This window comes from Siphateles boraxobius, unplaced genomic scaffold (genome assembly GCF_051911475.1).
Source record: "Siphateles boraxobius isolate OS27281-9 unplaced genomic scaffold, OSU_SipBor_1 12, whole genome shotgun sequence".
Classification (NCBI taxonomy): domain Eukaryota; kingdom Metazoa; phylum Chordata; class Actinopteri; order Cypriniformes; family Leuciscidae; genus Siphateles; species Siphateles boraxobius.
The window spans coordinates 20,027,426-20,044,348 of record NW_027508722.1 but is presented as its reverse complement, the minus strand read 5'-3'; the positions used below and the strand labels follow the sequence as shown (position 1 = coordinate 20,044,348).

General features: G+C 37.2%; 1 protein-coding gene across 1 annotated transcript; it reads left to right on the top strand.

Moving 5' to 3' along the window:
* Nucleotides 1-4,167: 4,167 nt before the first annotated feature.
* LOC143714408 (cell adhesion molecule 2-like) lies at nt 4,168-10,055 on the top strand. Its single transcript, XM_077205545.1, has 6 exons — nt 4,168-4,240; nt 8,083-8,412; nt 8,493-8,828; nt 9,131-9,283; nt 9,863-9,910; nt 9,997-10,055. Exons 1-6 carry the CDS (start codon nt 4,168-4,170, stop codon nt 10,053-10,055), a joined length of 999 nt encoding a protein of 332 aa, XP_077061660.1.
* Nucleotides 10,056-16,923: the final 6,868 nt, after the last annotated feature.

The following is a 16,923-nucleotide window of genomic DNA, read 5'->3' as shown; positions in this document are numbered from 1 at the left end:
AAATTAATTAAAAAAAAACTCTACAGTAAAAACTGCTCAAAATTTGGATTTCGTTAGAGTAGTAGCTCTACTCTAATGGGACTATGTCAAATTTAACGCAACCTCTGAGGCGGCCGAGAAACAGCGCCACGAAATGGGCAGAAAATGCATTAGGCGGCTTATTGTGCACTGTCTAAAGTGCAAAATTAAAACATTCATAAAAGAAAGATTCTACAGTAAAAACTGCTCAAATTGTGGATTTCGTCAGAGTAGGAGCTCTAGTCTAATGGGACAATGTCAAATTTAACGCACCCTCTGAGGCGGCCGAGAAACAGCGCCACGAAATGGGCAGAAAATGCATTAGGCGGCTTATTGTGCACTGTCTAAAGTGCAAAATTCAAAACTTCATAAAAACAAATTTCTACAGTAAAAACTGCTCAAATTGAGGATTTCATCAGAGTAGGAGCTCTAGTCTAATAGGACAATGTCAAATTTAACGCACCCTCTGAGGCGGCCGAGAAACAGCGCCACGAAGTGGGCAGAAAATGCATTAGGCGGCTTATTGTGCACTGTCTAAAGTACAAAATTAAAAAATTAATAAAAAAAAACTCTACAGTAAAAACTTCTCAAATTGTGGATTTCATCAGAGTAGGAGCTCTAGTCTATTGGGACACTGTAAAATTTAACGCACCCTCTGAGGTGGCCGAGAAACAGCGCCACGAAATGGGCAGAAAATGCATTAGGCGGATTATTGTGCACTGTCTAAAGTGCAAAATTAAAAAAATTAATTAAAAAAAATTCTACAGTAAAAACTGCTCAAATTGAGGATTTCGTCAGAGTAGTAGCTCTACTCTAATGGGACAATGTCCAATTTAACGCACCCTCTGAGGCGGCCAAGAAACAACGCTGCGAAATGGGCAGAAAATGAAATTGAAACCAAAACTGCAACTTCCCCATAACTAGTCACATCTGTCAACTTCATGGGAGCATAACTTCAAGATGCGACAGTAAAAATGTCTCATTTTGTGCATGGTGACAGTCAAGGACAATGTGTATAAGGCCCCAGTGCAACTTTTTACGCACCATCACAATACACCTAAGATATAGAGCCCCCAATTGAGCCAACAATGCAATGGCTTTTTATACAGTAAAAACATCTGAAATTGTGCATGCATATATTCAAGCACAGATACAGGGTATAAAGCATCAGTGAAACCCAGTAGGTCAACAATGTGATAACTCTTATGTATTGTCAGATTGGGTCCATATCTTTCTATTGTACAGTAACCATGCAATGGCACTTTCAATTTAATGCAATTCAATTTAATTCATACATTCATTTGTATAACCCTTTTCACAATCATTTAAGGTAGCTTTACATAAAATGCAGGTTTCTGTGTTACAAAACAATAGGATTTAATGAGATGTAAAATGTAAAGTACAGTTAAAAAATACCACAAATTGTAGTATTTAAAAAATATCATATATATATATACAAGCAAAATGAATGTGTATGTTAAAGCATTTATAAAATGATAATTTTGTATAATCATTCATGTTTGATGTTCTGGAGTCCTTGCAGGGGTAGGTGTCATCTATTCAAAGTTGCTGGGTCACCTGGGTCTTCATTAGAGGCTGGATCCAAGCTGGTGCATAATCTCTGGTTACCCTGTGTAATTATAATTTGTAATAATATTTATTTATTTTTAAATACATGCATTGAATACATCCAAATGATGTTAATTGCAAACATTAAAGAATAATGTTGGCCTAATTATAGTTTTACAGTAATTTATGTGTTATTATTATTTGTTATTTACCTTTCAAAATAGTTTATTATTCCTTTATGAAAACATAAAAAATACAAACAGGATCTCTAATAAGTGTGAATAAGTGAAAAACCACATGATCCCTAAATTGAGCTGATGACATGTACAATAATTAAAGAATAATGTAGCCTAATTATATTTATGTGCCTTTATATTTTTACAGTACATTTTCGCTGATATATCAGTGTTATTTGCATTTAAACATTTGTATTATTATTTTATTCTGAATATAGACACAACACGATCCCTTTAAAAACGCGAAAAAGAGAAAAACCGCACGGTCCCTAAGTTGAGCGTCAATAAGAAGCCAGCAAACGCGGCAGTTCGCGTCATTTAAGGTGGAACGGATAGCGTCAATAAGAAGCTGCGAATAAGAAGCTGGATTCAGCCTCGTCTTTTTTAGTGCATGTGCACGTCGGGTGTTCGCGCTCAGTTAAACGCATGTTAGAACAGCGCATCTCCAGTGAATGACATGTTTAACCGGCAAGGCTTTAAAGCACATGCAAATAATTCACTTTTGTTAACTCACTGAACTGATGTGTCCCGTTCCTCTGCGCTAACATTTGATATGAGTATTTGTCGCGTTGTAGCCTACACTAATGCTGTTGAGACGGAGGCGCCAGAACTGCAACTGATAGAATGCACGATATGTATTTCTACAAAAGCAGTCAGCAGCTTGTTTGGAGCAAGGATCATAGCGCAAATTTTAACTATATCGATATGGTCTAATTCCATATCACATTTAAAAATATATAGATATATTTTTTATATCGATATCGGCCAGTCCTACTGGTGGCCTAACGGCTATGTTTTTGTCAACTGACAACGATACCACTGTAGCGCGAGAGCGACTGAGGTACGAAATTGAGCAGGTGAACAAGCTGAACGCAAATACGTCCTTGTTGATACTTGGAAAGGAAGGAAAAAATCTGTACGCACGCCAGCCTGTTATGTCCTCATATCTCCTCTCCTTTTCACTCCGGCAAATCGGAAAATCCGGAAAAATCACATTCCTGAGAATAGGCTACATTTGAGTCGTTATAGGCTCTGGTAATTATGGAGCATAATAGGAATCAAAAAAATTATCAGGGAGGAAAAATATGAGGGGGCACGTGCCCCCTCACTTTGAATGGGCATGACGCCACTGCTCAGTAGTGGGACAGGAGATCACATAAAAACAGCCAAGTAATAAACAAAGCCGGGAGCAGCAGACGACTTGCCGCGTACACAGGCACCATCTTGCCTTCTCATCATATTAAGATGTGAGCAGAGGAGGTGCCGGAGCGGTTTCGGGCAGACAAATGTGCTTCCATGACTTTGTGACCTCCTCATGCACTTCCGGAAAGAATTCAGTATGCCCCTCCCCAAGAAAACCAATCATCCAACCTTGAGTCCTCAGGACATAGTGGAGGGTTCCACTCGAGCCCGACGTTCTCAGCGGCCCGGGAAAGCATGGCCATCAGTTCTGCGTCACACTCAAACAACTCTCCCCGAAGGGGGCAAAGCAGCTTCATCCCCGGAGAACTCTAGCCCACCCTCCGATGCAGCGATCGACTTCTAATTATTTGCCGGAGCCCCTTAAGAGACACTAGGCCAGCAAGACCACCCGGAAGCTCCACAGCTTGCAGCTAGTGATGGGTGATTTCAAAACACAAATACAAATCATTTGTTTTGAATCAGTCGTTCAGAGCGAGTATCAAACTGCCAAAGTCACGTGATTCAGTAAACGAGGCTTTGTTACCTCATAACTGTTTTGAAATGTTTTAAAATATCAATGGTATTATATAAGTGTCTATGGGTTTTACCTGATCTCTGATCAGTTTTATACATTTGTAGATGTTTTCATTAGACATTAATATAATTAAAAGGAATAATAGTGGTTAATAGTCTCTTTTTGGCCTGTTTAGCTGAGCCATCAATTGAACAAACAAAACATGTGTTCTGACCAGCGGGTCACCAGCATGTGGTGTTTTATTTGCACTATTATATTGTTTTTATAATAACAAAATAATGTATATTAATAAATTAATTCAAAATTGCGTAGATTAGATAGACACATTTTGCATTGATCACATTTTTTAGTAAAAATGTACACATTTCAGTATAAAAGGTCTCGTGGCTTGTGCTCATATTCAGTCATTCTGTAAGCTGCTTTAAACTGTCGATGCGTTTGAGCTTTCTAATACATGACAGCTAAAAACTCCCTATCACATACAGAATCTTACGGAAGGCCTCTAAATAAACACATTAGATATTTACTTCCGCGTTTAATTTAGAGTAACTGAAAACAACTCTGGTAAAGTAAAGTGATGTGGCCTTTGCTCATATAGAGTTCAGCTGTCCTGCAGTGAGCATCTGTATGATGGGGAGTTTTCAGCCTTCATTTTTCAAACTTCTATATATTCTAATAGCAGCTTTATTAGAATGCAAAGGTAAGAGTCATTATATGAAATCAAATGCCTTTAACCAGCATACAAACAATAGATGTGCACAGAGGTGTCAAGTAACTTAGTACAAATACTTCGTTACCTTACTTAAGTAGAAATTTGGGGTATCTATACTTTACTGGAGTAATTATTTTTCAGACGACTTTTTACTTCTACTAATTACACTTTCACACAATTATCTGTACTTTCTACTCCTTACATTTAAAAAAAATAGCCTTGTTACTCCTATTTCATTTTGGCTTGTTTTCATTCCAGCTTGTCATCGTTAAAAAAACTACGTTGAGGTCTGAACGATTCTTTTACAATGATGGCTAGTCACAGGATCGCGGGCCGTTGTAAAAATAATAGACGGCTGGAACATGTTCAGAAAATTGACTAAGGTCTCCTACCTTCATCCAAGTCTCTGTGATAAACAAAAAGTCCTTGTTAACCAGAGAACAAGCATTTAACAGCGCAGATTTTTGAGAGCGAAGAGGTCGAATAATGATCCGTGAGTGGATGATTTCCAGATTTATCCAGATAAATTTCGCTATCCGGATAGAGTGAATTTGATTGTGATTGGATGAGAAGTATAAACATGTACCATTCCGACATCCTATTGGTTTGTATGCGATCCATGGCACCTGCACATGACTCAAATCACATCACATTCCAGCAAGGACTTAGCCAGTGTACAGTACAATACTTATAGGCAACTAGCCATCATATCTTCCGCTCCATGAAACACATGTTAATGCTCAGGAGTAGCCTACACATGGTTCTTTACAGAGCAGGACAGTAACGGAGTACATTTACTCGAGTACAGTACTTAAGTACAATTTTGAGGGATCTGTACTTTACTCAAGTATAATTTTTGGGGAGTAGCCTACTCTTACTCAAGTACATTTGAGAGGCAAATATTGTATTCTTTACTCCACTACATTTCTATCCATAACCGTGAGTAGGCCACCCGTTACTACTTCTAAAAAAAAAAGGCAAAAAAATCTCAGAAACTAGGAGTGTGACAGTTATTATATAACTGTGAGACCGACGGTTATAGTTGAACACCGTCATTAGAACTTTATAACCGCCAAAACCGTGTTATTTCATTTTTTTTAAAAAAAAATTTTTTATCATAGAGAATACCAATATCAGCTTACGAGGGAAACGGAGGCGGAGTTATGCCTGGTTCAGATTACACAATTTTTTTTGTCTTTTACGATAGTCACTGTGTCAGATTACGCGATTTTGACTCCTAAAATCTTGTCGTGGCGTGGACAAGAAACATGTCAGACTACACGTTGCTTCCTGACCAGTCATCGCATGCCGTCTTTAACGATGCGCGTGATGTCATTGAGAAGGCGAAGCTATAGTGAGTGACTTCCGGAAACGAACGTAAACAAACAATGGAAGTGGCGGTGAGTGTTGTATTGGCTGTCCTGTGTTCAGAAAACTTAAAAAAAGAAAGAAAACCCGACAATGGACACGTTCCTGGATTGCTCGAAGAGGACAGTATTGGCTGTCAATCCTCCAAAGAGAACTTGAGGTAAAATATTTTTTTCTTACGAACCTTTCCTCCATGTCATAACTCCACCTAGTAGCACCATCGTCTCTCTTTGGTTTCGCCATTTTTGAAAGTTGTGTACGGAAAAACTTCTGTGCTCCTATTGGTCAACCTCATACATGTGACGGAACCCGTCGTGGACGACCGTTTAAAAAATTAAACATGCTAGTCTTTTTGTCGTGATGTCGTGAAGCATTGCAGACGCGACGTAGTTTGTCGCCCACTATGACACACTATACGAGATGATACGATCGAATCTTGCGTCCCGACGCCCGTTGTCGTTTACGAATCCCCACGAGACCCTACGTCAAACGCATCGTGCCAAAATCGGGCTTAAATCGTGTAATCTGAACCAGGCATTAGTGGTGCTTCTGCTACTGCTGGAGATGATTCGGGAGAGGTCTGTGCCCCTTTACCGATCAGAGCACGCGCTGACACGGAGTAAAGCGTTGTTTATACTGGACGCGTCCGTGGTCCGCACGAGCGCGAAGGTATGCGCGGCAAAAATGACGCGTTGGGTGCGCAAGACCAGCAAGACCTCATTTCGCTTGGCTGTGTCCACGGCTATTATTTTGTAACAGCGCGCGCGGCGCCGCGTCCAAGGATGAACGACTTCAAGCTTCAAGCCGAATCTGCCCGAGCATGTACGTCTCCGCACCGGCACCCAGTTTGCGCGTCTAAGGGCACGTCCACACGAAGCCAGAGCTTTCCCTATCGATCTTTTTTTCCCCCTTGTCCTAAAACAAATTCCGTAAACACGGCGCCGTCTCAAGAAATATCTGCGTACACACGAAACCACTGAAACCGATGTATTATAGATGCCAGACCAGTATGAGGCGCTGTATTTCTGACACATATACACTAAAAACAGAGAAGAAGACTTACACATAAACCTTGCGCGCTGTATACAGTAATATTAGGAACAGTAGCTTCTTTTTTTCTTTCTTTTTAACCAAGAACTTTATTGAACAATATGAAAAACCATAAATGGCCTGGTACAAAATAGGAATGAGTCATGATATTCGATTAGTTAGCAGACGCATAAAGCTGGCCACAAAGAACCGGCAAATAGCCTAATCATTATGAATGTGTCAAATATAGCAAGGAGACATTTTAATTATATTAATAAACTAGTGTTTTCTGTGACGATGCTGACTCGCCACCTTCGCAGAAGGTGGTGTTTATAGATAAATGCACACTTCATACGGATTATAATAGAGTTGTCTGTTTCTTTTTGTTTTGAATTGTTTTGTTTAAAAGTAGACTTTTCAAGCTTAGATATATTTCTGAGTTTCTGTTCATTTATGAGACAAGCTCCAGTTCACGTGGGATGCAATTATATGGCGTCGGCGCCTCCATGTCCTGATGGCTATTGTCTGCTATATTTGCTTCTTATTTATTAAATGCAGGCAATTGGTTGATGAAACATTGATTAAAATTAAGATACAATTTATACAAAACGAAATTCACTTTAAAGAAAGACTTTATATACAACAAAACTTAATGAAGTGGTCAAAATGATGTGTCTCGATATTGCGCAACACTATTTAAACATAAATATGAAACTAACTTTTCTTTAATGGCTACAACATGTAGGCCTACAGTACAGAGAAATTTAATGTCGGCGCGAACGCCGTGTTACCGGTGAGCATGAGGGGGCAGAGGTGTGTTTTTTGAATAATAATCAAATAATTCCCAGCGATCGTTGAATATTATTTTTGCTTGAAATGCCCATCCCTACAAAATACGAAATGTCTTAATCAGACAAAATACAAGCATCATAGCATAAGAAAGAAATATAAACAAATAAAGGAGTAAAATAAAGAAATAAAATACATTAAGGTAGGCCTAAATAATAAATAAAGAAATAAAAGAGGCTCAGTAGCTTCTGAAGCATGAACTCAAGCAAGTAGTCGCAGTTGTTGTTGCTGTTAGCCTACTGATTTAGCGTGTCTGACTAGTCGACACGTGGGGTGATGACATCGCGCCTAACTAACGTTGACAGAGTTGAATAAATACTGTTAGTTGATGTTAATTAATGCATTAACTAACATTAACAAATGTTACCTTATTGTAAAGGGTTTACAAAGTCTATTTATTCATTTATTTATTTTTTGTACACTGACGTTCATCGGGTTCTAGTTTCATACAATGTATTCATTTAGAGGTAGAACCAGTTGGTGAACATTATGCTGTAGAGTTTATTACCGTAAACGCTGTGGTTTCCATGTCTCGGCTCTCAGCTCTCTCAGTAGGCCTTGTTTTGCTCTTTATTTCCTTTTAGTGGCGACACAGAGACCCTGCAAGCAGGTACATCAGTTGAACATAAACTATGTTCAGGGCGACAGTTTGTCTATTTCTTGCCTAACCACAACCCACCCGCTGGAGTCTCTGACAGTGAAACTACGCAAGACAAACCCGGTTCAACACATCCTAAACTATTCAGACAACTCTCCAGCATTAGAGCATCAGAGATGGTCTGTGAGAAATGATACTGGAAATGTTACACTTGACCTGAAAGACATCAGTTTATCTGATCAAGGTCTTTATGAATGTCAAGTCTACAAAGATTGGGACTGCCTTAATGCAACTCTTTTTAACCTGAGGGTCAAAGGTGAGAATGCCAATTTCTAAAAAAACAAGTAAATAATCCTCTTGAAACCTGTTGTAATAAACATGTTTCTCTGGCTTCAGAGTGTAAAACTTTGGATCCTGTCCATGCGACTCCAGACTCTTCAGTGTTGCTGCCATGCTCTGAACATCCTCTACAATACAGAACTGATCAAGTAACTTGGAAAATCTTTCATGGTCACCAATCAACAGAAATAGCCCAATATCGCCCCCCACACAAGCCCACAAACAGCACGGAGAGAGACCCGAAGCCTCTGTATGAGAGAGCGAGAATACTAGGGAATGGATCTCTGCTTATAAGGGATGCAGTAAACACTGATGGATCATGGTATCGGTGCAGAGTGAGTGAAAAAACCTGCTATGAGGTGAAGCTGGTGATGAAAGGTGTGTTTTCAATGCAATATTTCTAACCCTAAAATCTCAATGCAGACTCTCTGACAAATATTCACATTTATGATTTGAAGTTAAACTATGTGGAAACCTTGTATCTACATTTTTTTCTTTCTTTTTTTGTATTTTTTTCATAAATCATTACTATTGTTTACCCTATATGACTATGGGTTTTGTAATTATATAACCAATAAACTTTTCACAATATTGTTAGCCACAGACAAGACAAATGCCTATGTGTGTGATAAAAAAAGAACCCAATCAAACTGAATGATGTTCATCTAAGTTTATCTTTTCTCTTGTGATCACAGATGCTCCAACCCAAGCTGACAGTCCTGCAGCAGTAACAGCTAATCTGACAGCAGTAGTGATGGTCACAATAGTGTCTCTGTGTGTCCTCATATCACTGATTGTCTGTGTGAATCTTTATTTAAGAAAACGAAAGAGCAATATCAACAGCCAAAGTAAGTCCACAACATAGTCCTGAAAATTTTAACATTGTTGAATTGTTCTTGAACAGCATTTTCAAATAATGGTAATGGCTTATTGGAATTTGGAGAGAAAGTTTTTTTTATAAATTTTTTTGTCACCAGAACATAATTGTATTGGTATATTGTAATATTTGTTATCTACTCTACTCTACCGACCAGTTTTTCAAACAAAAACCTGTCTCTGCAGTGTAGCTGAGACCGGTTTTTGTTTGAAAAATCTGTCTCAGCTACACTGCAGAGTTTCTTTGCACATTTGTTAATTTTTATATTTTCTTTCAAATTACTGAAATTTAATTTATATTCTTTATGTGGTTGTAATATGTGCGTTTACTTTGTCAGTATGTCAGATAGTGAAAGTAACCTGAACTAAATGTACAGTATATATGATTCTAATGTTATGTCTTATGAGTGTGTTGCAATGAGATATGAAATACAGCCTATATCATGCCATCATTGTAGTGAGGGTTGAAAAGATTACTTTACTGTAACCTTTATGCTTTATGATGGTGGAAGTTGATCAGATGGTAAAGAACTTATTTTTGTATCTTGTAGTTGAATTGAACTGTAGGTGCTCCACATATTATTCTGAAATTTCAGGAGGTAAGTGAAATGAATGCTAAGTCCTTACTCAGTATTAACAATAAGTGTATTTGATAGTGTTTTTAATAAAAGTCTTTCTCTTGCAGGGTTGGATGTCCCGTTGTATTCTGTAGTTCAATTTAGGGGTGAGCGGGGCACAACCTAACGCGGGTGTCATGATTTGAGTTTATTTGGTCATGTTTAGAGTTTGTTTTTGTCCTGTTTTTTTTTCTGTTCAGTTCCTGTCTGAGTTTTCTATGTCAATCTCAGTTTATTTCTAAGATAATCTTTTACCTGTTAATTAGTTCAATCTTCCTCCATCCCCTGCCTGTTTGTAATCCGGATTTACTGATTGTGTAAATCCTTAGTTCAGGTGTGTTTTTGACAAGTCTTGAGTTTAGTGCTGTCTAGTTTCAACTCATTTAATTATAACAAAAATGCCATTATTTGATATGAAAAAGTTAATAATTGTATTTTATTGAGAAAATATTTTAGTTTGTCTTGTATATTTTTTTATTAGATCAGATATCATTTTAAGCTGTCATGTTACAATGTTTCCCTCACATGTTACAAATTGCCCAACCTATGGGCCATGTAGTCACATTTCACTTCCATTCTTTCTGGGAAAATCACGAAAAAAGTATACACCGTATTACTGAAACAAAACCACATAATTGTACTAAACTTGTGAAATTAATGCAGGAAAAAATTATTGCTCTGAACCGCAAGTACAGTGCTTGTACAATGCTTAGCATAAGTGAATACACCCATGCTAAAGTTGACTAAAAAAATAGCCCCATATCATCACATACCCTTCACCATACCTAAAGGTTCCAGTCTCTATATAGTGAAGAGTATGTGATGATGTGGGGCTATTTTAATTCCAAAAGCCAAGGGAACTTTATCTGGATGCATAGTATCATGGATCCATGAAATAACTGGCCTTTAAAAATAAAAATCTGCCTGCCTTTATGGGAATTTAACATAGGGGTGTCCTGACTTATGCAACCTGTATTTTAGGGAAGAACATTTATTTATTTATGATACATTATTCATTCACAAAGAAAATTGGTGTCCTTAAAGGTTGTATTTTTCCTCATTTTTTTAATTAAGGCATTAAGATCAATTTCCAAAAGATTATTTTTTTATTCCTCTTTTTAGTCAACTTTAGCATGGGTGTATTCATTTATGCTAAGCACTTTAGATTTACACAAACTGAGAAAGTCAAATAGTGTTAGGTTGTGCCCTGATCTCCCCTACATGAATCATGACCCACTGTAGGTTACTACAACACAATAATCATTCAATTGTAATCATATAATAAATAGAATAATCATTAAAATAAATAATTCAGTTTACATCTCTTCTTAACTACACAAAACATGTTTACAATTAAAATGGGATAAATCACATCAAATTGGTTTGGACAAATTTACATGCATCACTAAAAACGTAATATTTTAGGCTGTTCATATAAACACACAAGACAAATGTGAAATTTGCCAAATGTAATACTGTACTGCTTGTTCTTTACAGTCTACAGTGAATGACTGGCATCATTTTGTACAACACATCACATGTATATATGTTGCCCCCTTGGCATTTTTGCATTGCAGAGTTTCTCAGAATTTAGTATCTCACTTCATAACATGGTCACACACATAAATGCAGTGTATGCATACATCTGAAAATGTGCATGATTTTTGTTGTTGTTGACCAAATACATTTATGAACATTATCTCAAAACAGTTGGTGTGAACAAACAGAAGCTCATGCATGCAAACCAGATGACAATATAATGCTGTGAGTCAGTAATGCCTCTGCCAAATTTTATAGTTGATTTAGTATTACAATGAAAAAGATTTGTCCATGTATCATTTTATCAAATAAAACAATTTAAATTTAAACAATTTCATAACATTTTATAGCCATGGGCAGATGACCTATATGGGACTGCTATAAACAGACATTAACACACTCTGTAGTACTACAAGTGTTAATATAAAGGATTTTTTATTTGAACTATGAAATGTCATAAAACTTAACAGAAAATGTACTGTTATTTATTAACGTACATACATTAAGCTCATCAAATTTGGTAAAGGGAAGCTCAAACGTGCTTGCTTGGCATATTTGATTAGTTATCTGTGTTGATCAATGTTTATAAGTAAATAAAAGCCTAAAGGAAATCTGTTCATAAAAGTGATTGTGTTTCTTCCGAAAACCTGGATTAAATCGCTCAATTCCTTTACATTTATTTTACAATCTCTTTATACATTTTTTGAAATTTCACCAATTTGGTAAAATGGACATTCAACGGATGTACTGAAATCTTTCCGGGTTCAGTAAAAATCTTAATTTGTGTTCTGAAAATTATTTGTAAAAATTCTCATGGGTTTGGAATGACATGTGGGTGAGTTATTGACAGAATTTGCTTCAACAAAACAGAATTTGCTTCAACAGACCCTGTTTCAACAAAATTATCAGAGTTGACAGTTTTTGCAGTTTAATTTGACATTTCAAGTCACGTGCTCAAGGTTGTGAAACTACAATGTGCTTCTTAGAGAATGCAATGCAGATATTTCTATAAATATCTGTTTTGTACCCTAAACAAAACTTTTACTGTATATAAAAGAGAAGACTTTTGTTTTGCCTTGAAAAAGTTCACTTCTTGAAAGAATTTACAGAATAGTTCTTTGCTGTTAAAAAAAGAAAACTTGATAACAGGGTTGTGATGCACAAATAAAAACTGTTTTGTAGAGTTGGATCTTATTATTTTTTCTGTATACCTACTTATTCTTTTTGTTGTATTATCGGATTTAAACTTAGAGAATGGTGTTCCAGCATATGACTGAAGTTATTTCCTCTATAGTATTCCTTTACATCCATCATGGCCTCCTAATCATCCCCATATATATACATATATACCATTTGTCTCACGCAGTGCAACACATCTCCTCCTAGAGATGATCAGGTTGTTGATTGTGGCCTGTGGAATGTTGGTCCACTCCTCTTCAATGGCTGTGCGAAGTTGCTGGATATTGGCAGGACCTGGAACACGCTATCGTATACGCCGATCCAAAGGATCCCAAACATGCTCAATGGGTGACATGTCCGGTGAATATGCTGGTTATGCAAGAACTGGGATGTTTTCAGCTTCCAGGAATTGTATACAGATCCTTGCAATAAGGGGCCGTGCATTATCATGCTGCAACATGAGGTGATGAATTGCACAACAATGGGCCTCAGGATCTCGTTACGGTATCTCTGTGCATTCAAAATGCCATCAATAAAATGCACCTGTGTTCGTTGTAATAACATACACCTGCCCATACCATAACCCCACCACCACCATGGGCCACTCGATCCACAACATTGACATCAGCAAACCTCTCACCCCGATGAGGACGACGAGCTTGCAGATGAGCTTCCCTGAGATTTCTGCCAGTTTGTGCAGAAATTCTTTGGTTATGCAAACCGATTGTTGCAGCAGCTGTCCGTGTGGCTGGTCTCAGACGATCTTGGGGGTGAAGATGCTGGATGTGAAGGTCCTGGGCTGGTGTGGTTACACCAGTCTGCGGTTATGAGGTCGGTTGGATTTACTGCCAAATTCTCTGAAACGCCTTTGGAGACGGCTTATGGTAGAGAAATTAACATTCAATTCATGGGCAACAGCTCCGGTGGACATTCCTGCAGTCAGCATGCCAACTGCACGCCCCCTCAAAACTTGCGACATCTGTGTCATTGTGCTGTGTGTCAGCTGACACCGAAAGCCTCGCACATTTAAAATAAAACTGAACATGTCCCTCTTATGTTAAGAATAAGGTGGATAAAAACAATATTAAATAATAAAGCTAATTTGAACTTGAAAAATGTAACACTTTTTGGAAATCACTGGCATACAATGCAAAACATTACTGATTTATTTATAATTTTTATTTTATTCCAACCTATTTATACTTTTTTATGCCAAATTGTGTAGCTATAGTAAACATTAACAAGTTAGCAAGACATAAAAACTCACACCTACAAGACCAACAAAAGTTAGAGGGAGTGAAGCAGCACTGACCCTGAGCCAGTCCTTATTGCTGAGCCATGGATCATTTCACATTAAAACGCATCACATTATAGCATAAGGAAACTCCCAATACACTTTAAGTTCAGAACATCCTGAGGTACACGTATATACAGTATTTGTGTTGTTGTAGAGAGAAGAACTCTACTGTCCTCTCAGTGACGGTGTGATGAACTGTGTATTTGGTTGTGAAAGAGACGCAGAGAGAGAGAGAGAGAGAGAGAGAGAGAGAGAGAGAGAGAGTTTCTGTGTTTAATGTATGTGTGTTCCTCTGAGGAAGCTGGTGGATGAGGCTGAGGAAGAGACTGGAGGGATTTAGGAGGAAGGCCACAGAGACATGGAGGAGCAGCAGGAACAGAAGGAGGCGCTGCAATCCTGCAATCAAGTAGCTCTATAGAGTGTTTGACTGAAAGAAAAGACAATGGTCGAGTATTTAATGTAATTTTTTCATATAAATAAGATTTCATGTTTGGAATACTTAATTTTTAGAACAGAGAGTAATTATGGCTGGTTCCCTATATGCTTTTTCTTAATGTGTTTGGTGCAGTTTTCAGAATAAGACAGTATACAGTGTGTCTATATTTATACCGTAATGCTCACTGAGGCCTGCAGAGGGCAGTGTGTGTCTCTTAAAAAACTGTCTTGTCCAGACTGCTTATGTCTCTAATCTCTTAAAGTCTTTAGCTATCCAAACCTCACTCAAAAATTATCTTTCCTCAAATCAGCTCACAAACAATGCTCATCCCTGCTATAGGGAGAAAAATCAATATCACACCCTGTTTATCACATCATATGAACATCCTGGAAATCCCAGAACCTCAGACAGTTACATAAAAACAAACAGGTTATCTGTCTTTACTGGCACTCCAGTGGAGTCCATCTTTCTCCTTAATTTCTGTACAGTTCAAACTGCTAATAGTGCTGCTGATACTTAAATGTCTTTTTTTTAACATATAAAAGAGAATATATATTAAATGTACTATAACTGGTCTTTTCTTATAGGGTTTTAGTATTTTAATCATCCTGTCTTATGCTTTGGCACGAATTTTCAAATATTCGAAATTAGAGACTCTCCACTGTCCAACAGAATATTCACCAACCCCTATATTATAATACTAACAAAATTATAAATATAATATAAATATATAATAACCAGCAATTGCTAGATAAAACCACTTCTTTAATGAAAAACGGCAAATGTTTCAGTCACGTTGTGACATTTCTCAATGCCTAATAAATGCATTATCAGTGCCACAACCACAATCTTTTTCCCGATTGGAGTTTTGGTCTATGCACCTCATTTGGATGATTTTTTGAGAAGGGGTGAGTTTTTCTTCTGTTGTTCCTTAAAGAGATAGGTTCACCCAAAAAGGAAAATTACCCCATGATTTACTCACCCTCAAGCCATCCTAGGTGTATAATGCTTTCCTCTTTTAGATGAACACAATTGTAGATATATTAAATAATGTCCTGGCTCTTCCAAGCTTTATAATGGCAGTGAATAGAGGATGAAATTTTGAAGCTCAATCCATTCATCATAAAAGATATCCACAGGGCTCCGGGGGTTTAATAAAGGCCTTTTAAAGCGAAGCCATGCGTTTGTGTAAGAAAAATATCCATATTTAAAACTTTAAAAACTAAAATTTCTAGCTTCAGGCAGACGTCCTATGCAAGTCGACATAACGCCAAAAGAGTAACTTCTGACGCGTGTACTATAGAAGTCGCGTAAGCTTTAACGCCTCTCACGGTTCAAACTAATAGGGCTCAAGCTCCTCTTCTCTTATATCGAAATCTTCCGACATTTCTTTTTAAAAATTCTCGTTGTTTTGTTTTGCTCCTCTACGCTTTAGCATTCTTCAATAAGTTATGCGTCAGGTCAGGAGTTACTCTTTCGCCAACTTAATACTTATTACTCTTTCGTATAAGGATTACTTTTCGTAAATCGATGCGTGAGCCGTCTGTCGGAGGCTAGTTATTATAGCTTAAGTTTTAAATTAATACTTTTCTTTCAAAAATGCATCGCTTCGCTTTAGACGTTTGGGCCTGTTGCTGCGCCTGGTCCTTCCACCGTGATCCGTACGGACCAGGTCCCATGGTTCGGCAAGCATATGATTTGCGGATTAATTGCCTAGTTTAACCATCATAGAGTGAAAGTTTATCATTTGCATGTGTTTTGTCTTGCCAGTTTACACATTGAAGCTATTTTAAACCATTCCACAGCAAGAAGAGGCAAAAGAGAAGTCACACCTGACGCGCACCCACACAGGGAGGTGTCGTACTGAGACCTAATTGATTCCTCTTTTCCATTTCCTTGCTCTTAAACAGACACACAAAATTATCTCATAATACCCATTTTAGCAAGTATTCTCATAAACACAGTTGGTTATGTCTTGTGAATGTAAACAGTTGTGAAAGAAATCGAATATGTATCATTATATTTTATACGAGCATTTGTCTTGAAAGTGACAGCCGATGTCTTTAATGTTAATAAAACAAAACAGCTTTAACCAAGATTAATCTATATTTAATTTATACAATGAACACTATAGTGTTATTTTACATTTAGGCCTAATTATTACATTTCTGTACCTGAATACTTCAGTTAGACCTTACTTTATTTGTAACTTTGTTTTATTGTACTCGATTTATCTATGCTTGTAATTAGTGTATTTGTTATTTTGTTTATTTAATAACTTCCCTCTCCCCAATCAGGCTATTTATTTTTTTCTTTCTGATCCAAAAAAAAAAATTCCCACCAACTAGCTGTAGATTATAAATAGAAGTATGTTGAAAAAATTATTTCCACTATTATATTGTTTTATAGTAACTAATTTAGCAAATTTATTCAGTGATTTGAAATGAAAGCTTTAACGTAAAGTTCTGCCAGGAAGGCTCAATGTTACTTCACTCAGTACTTTCTGGTCTATCCAATAACTATCTAATATTTGGAGCATAAAAT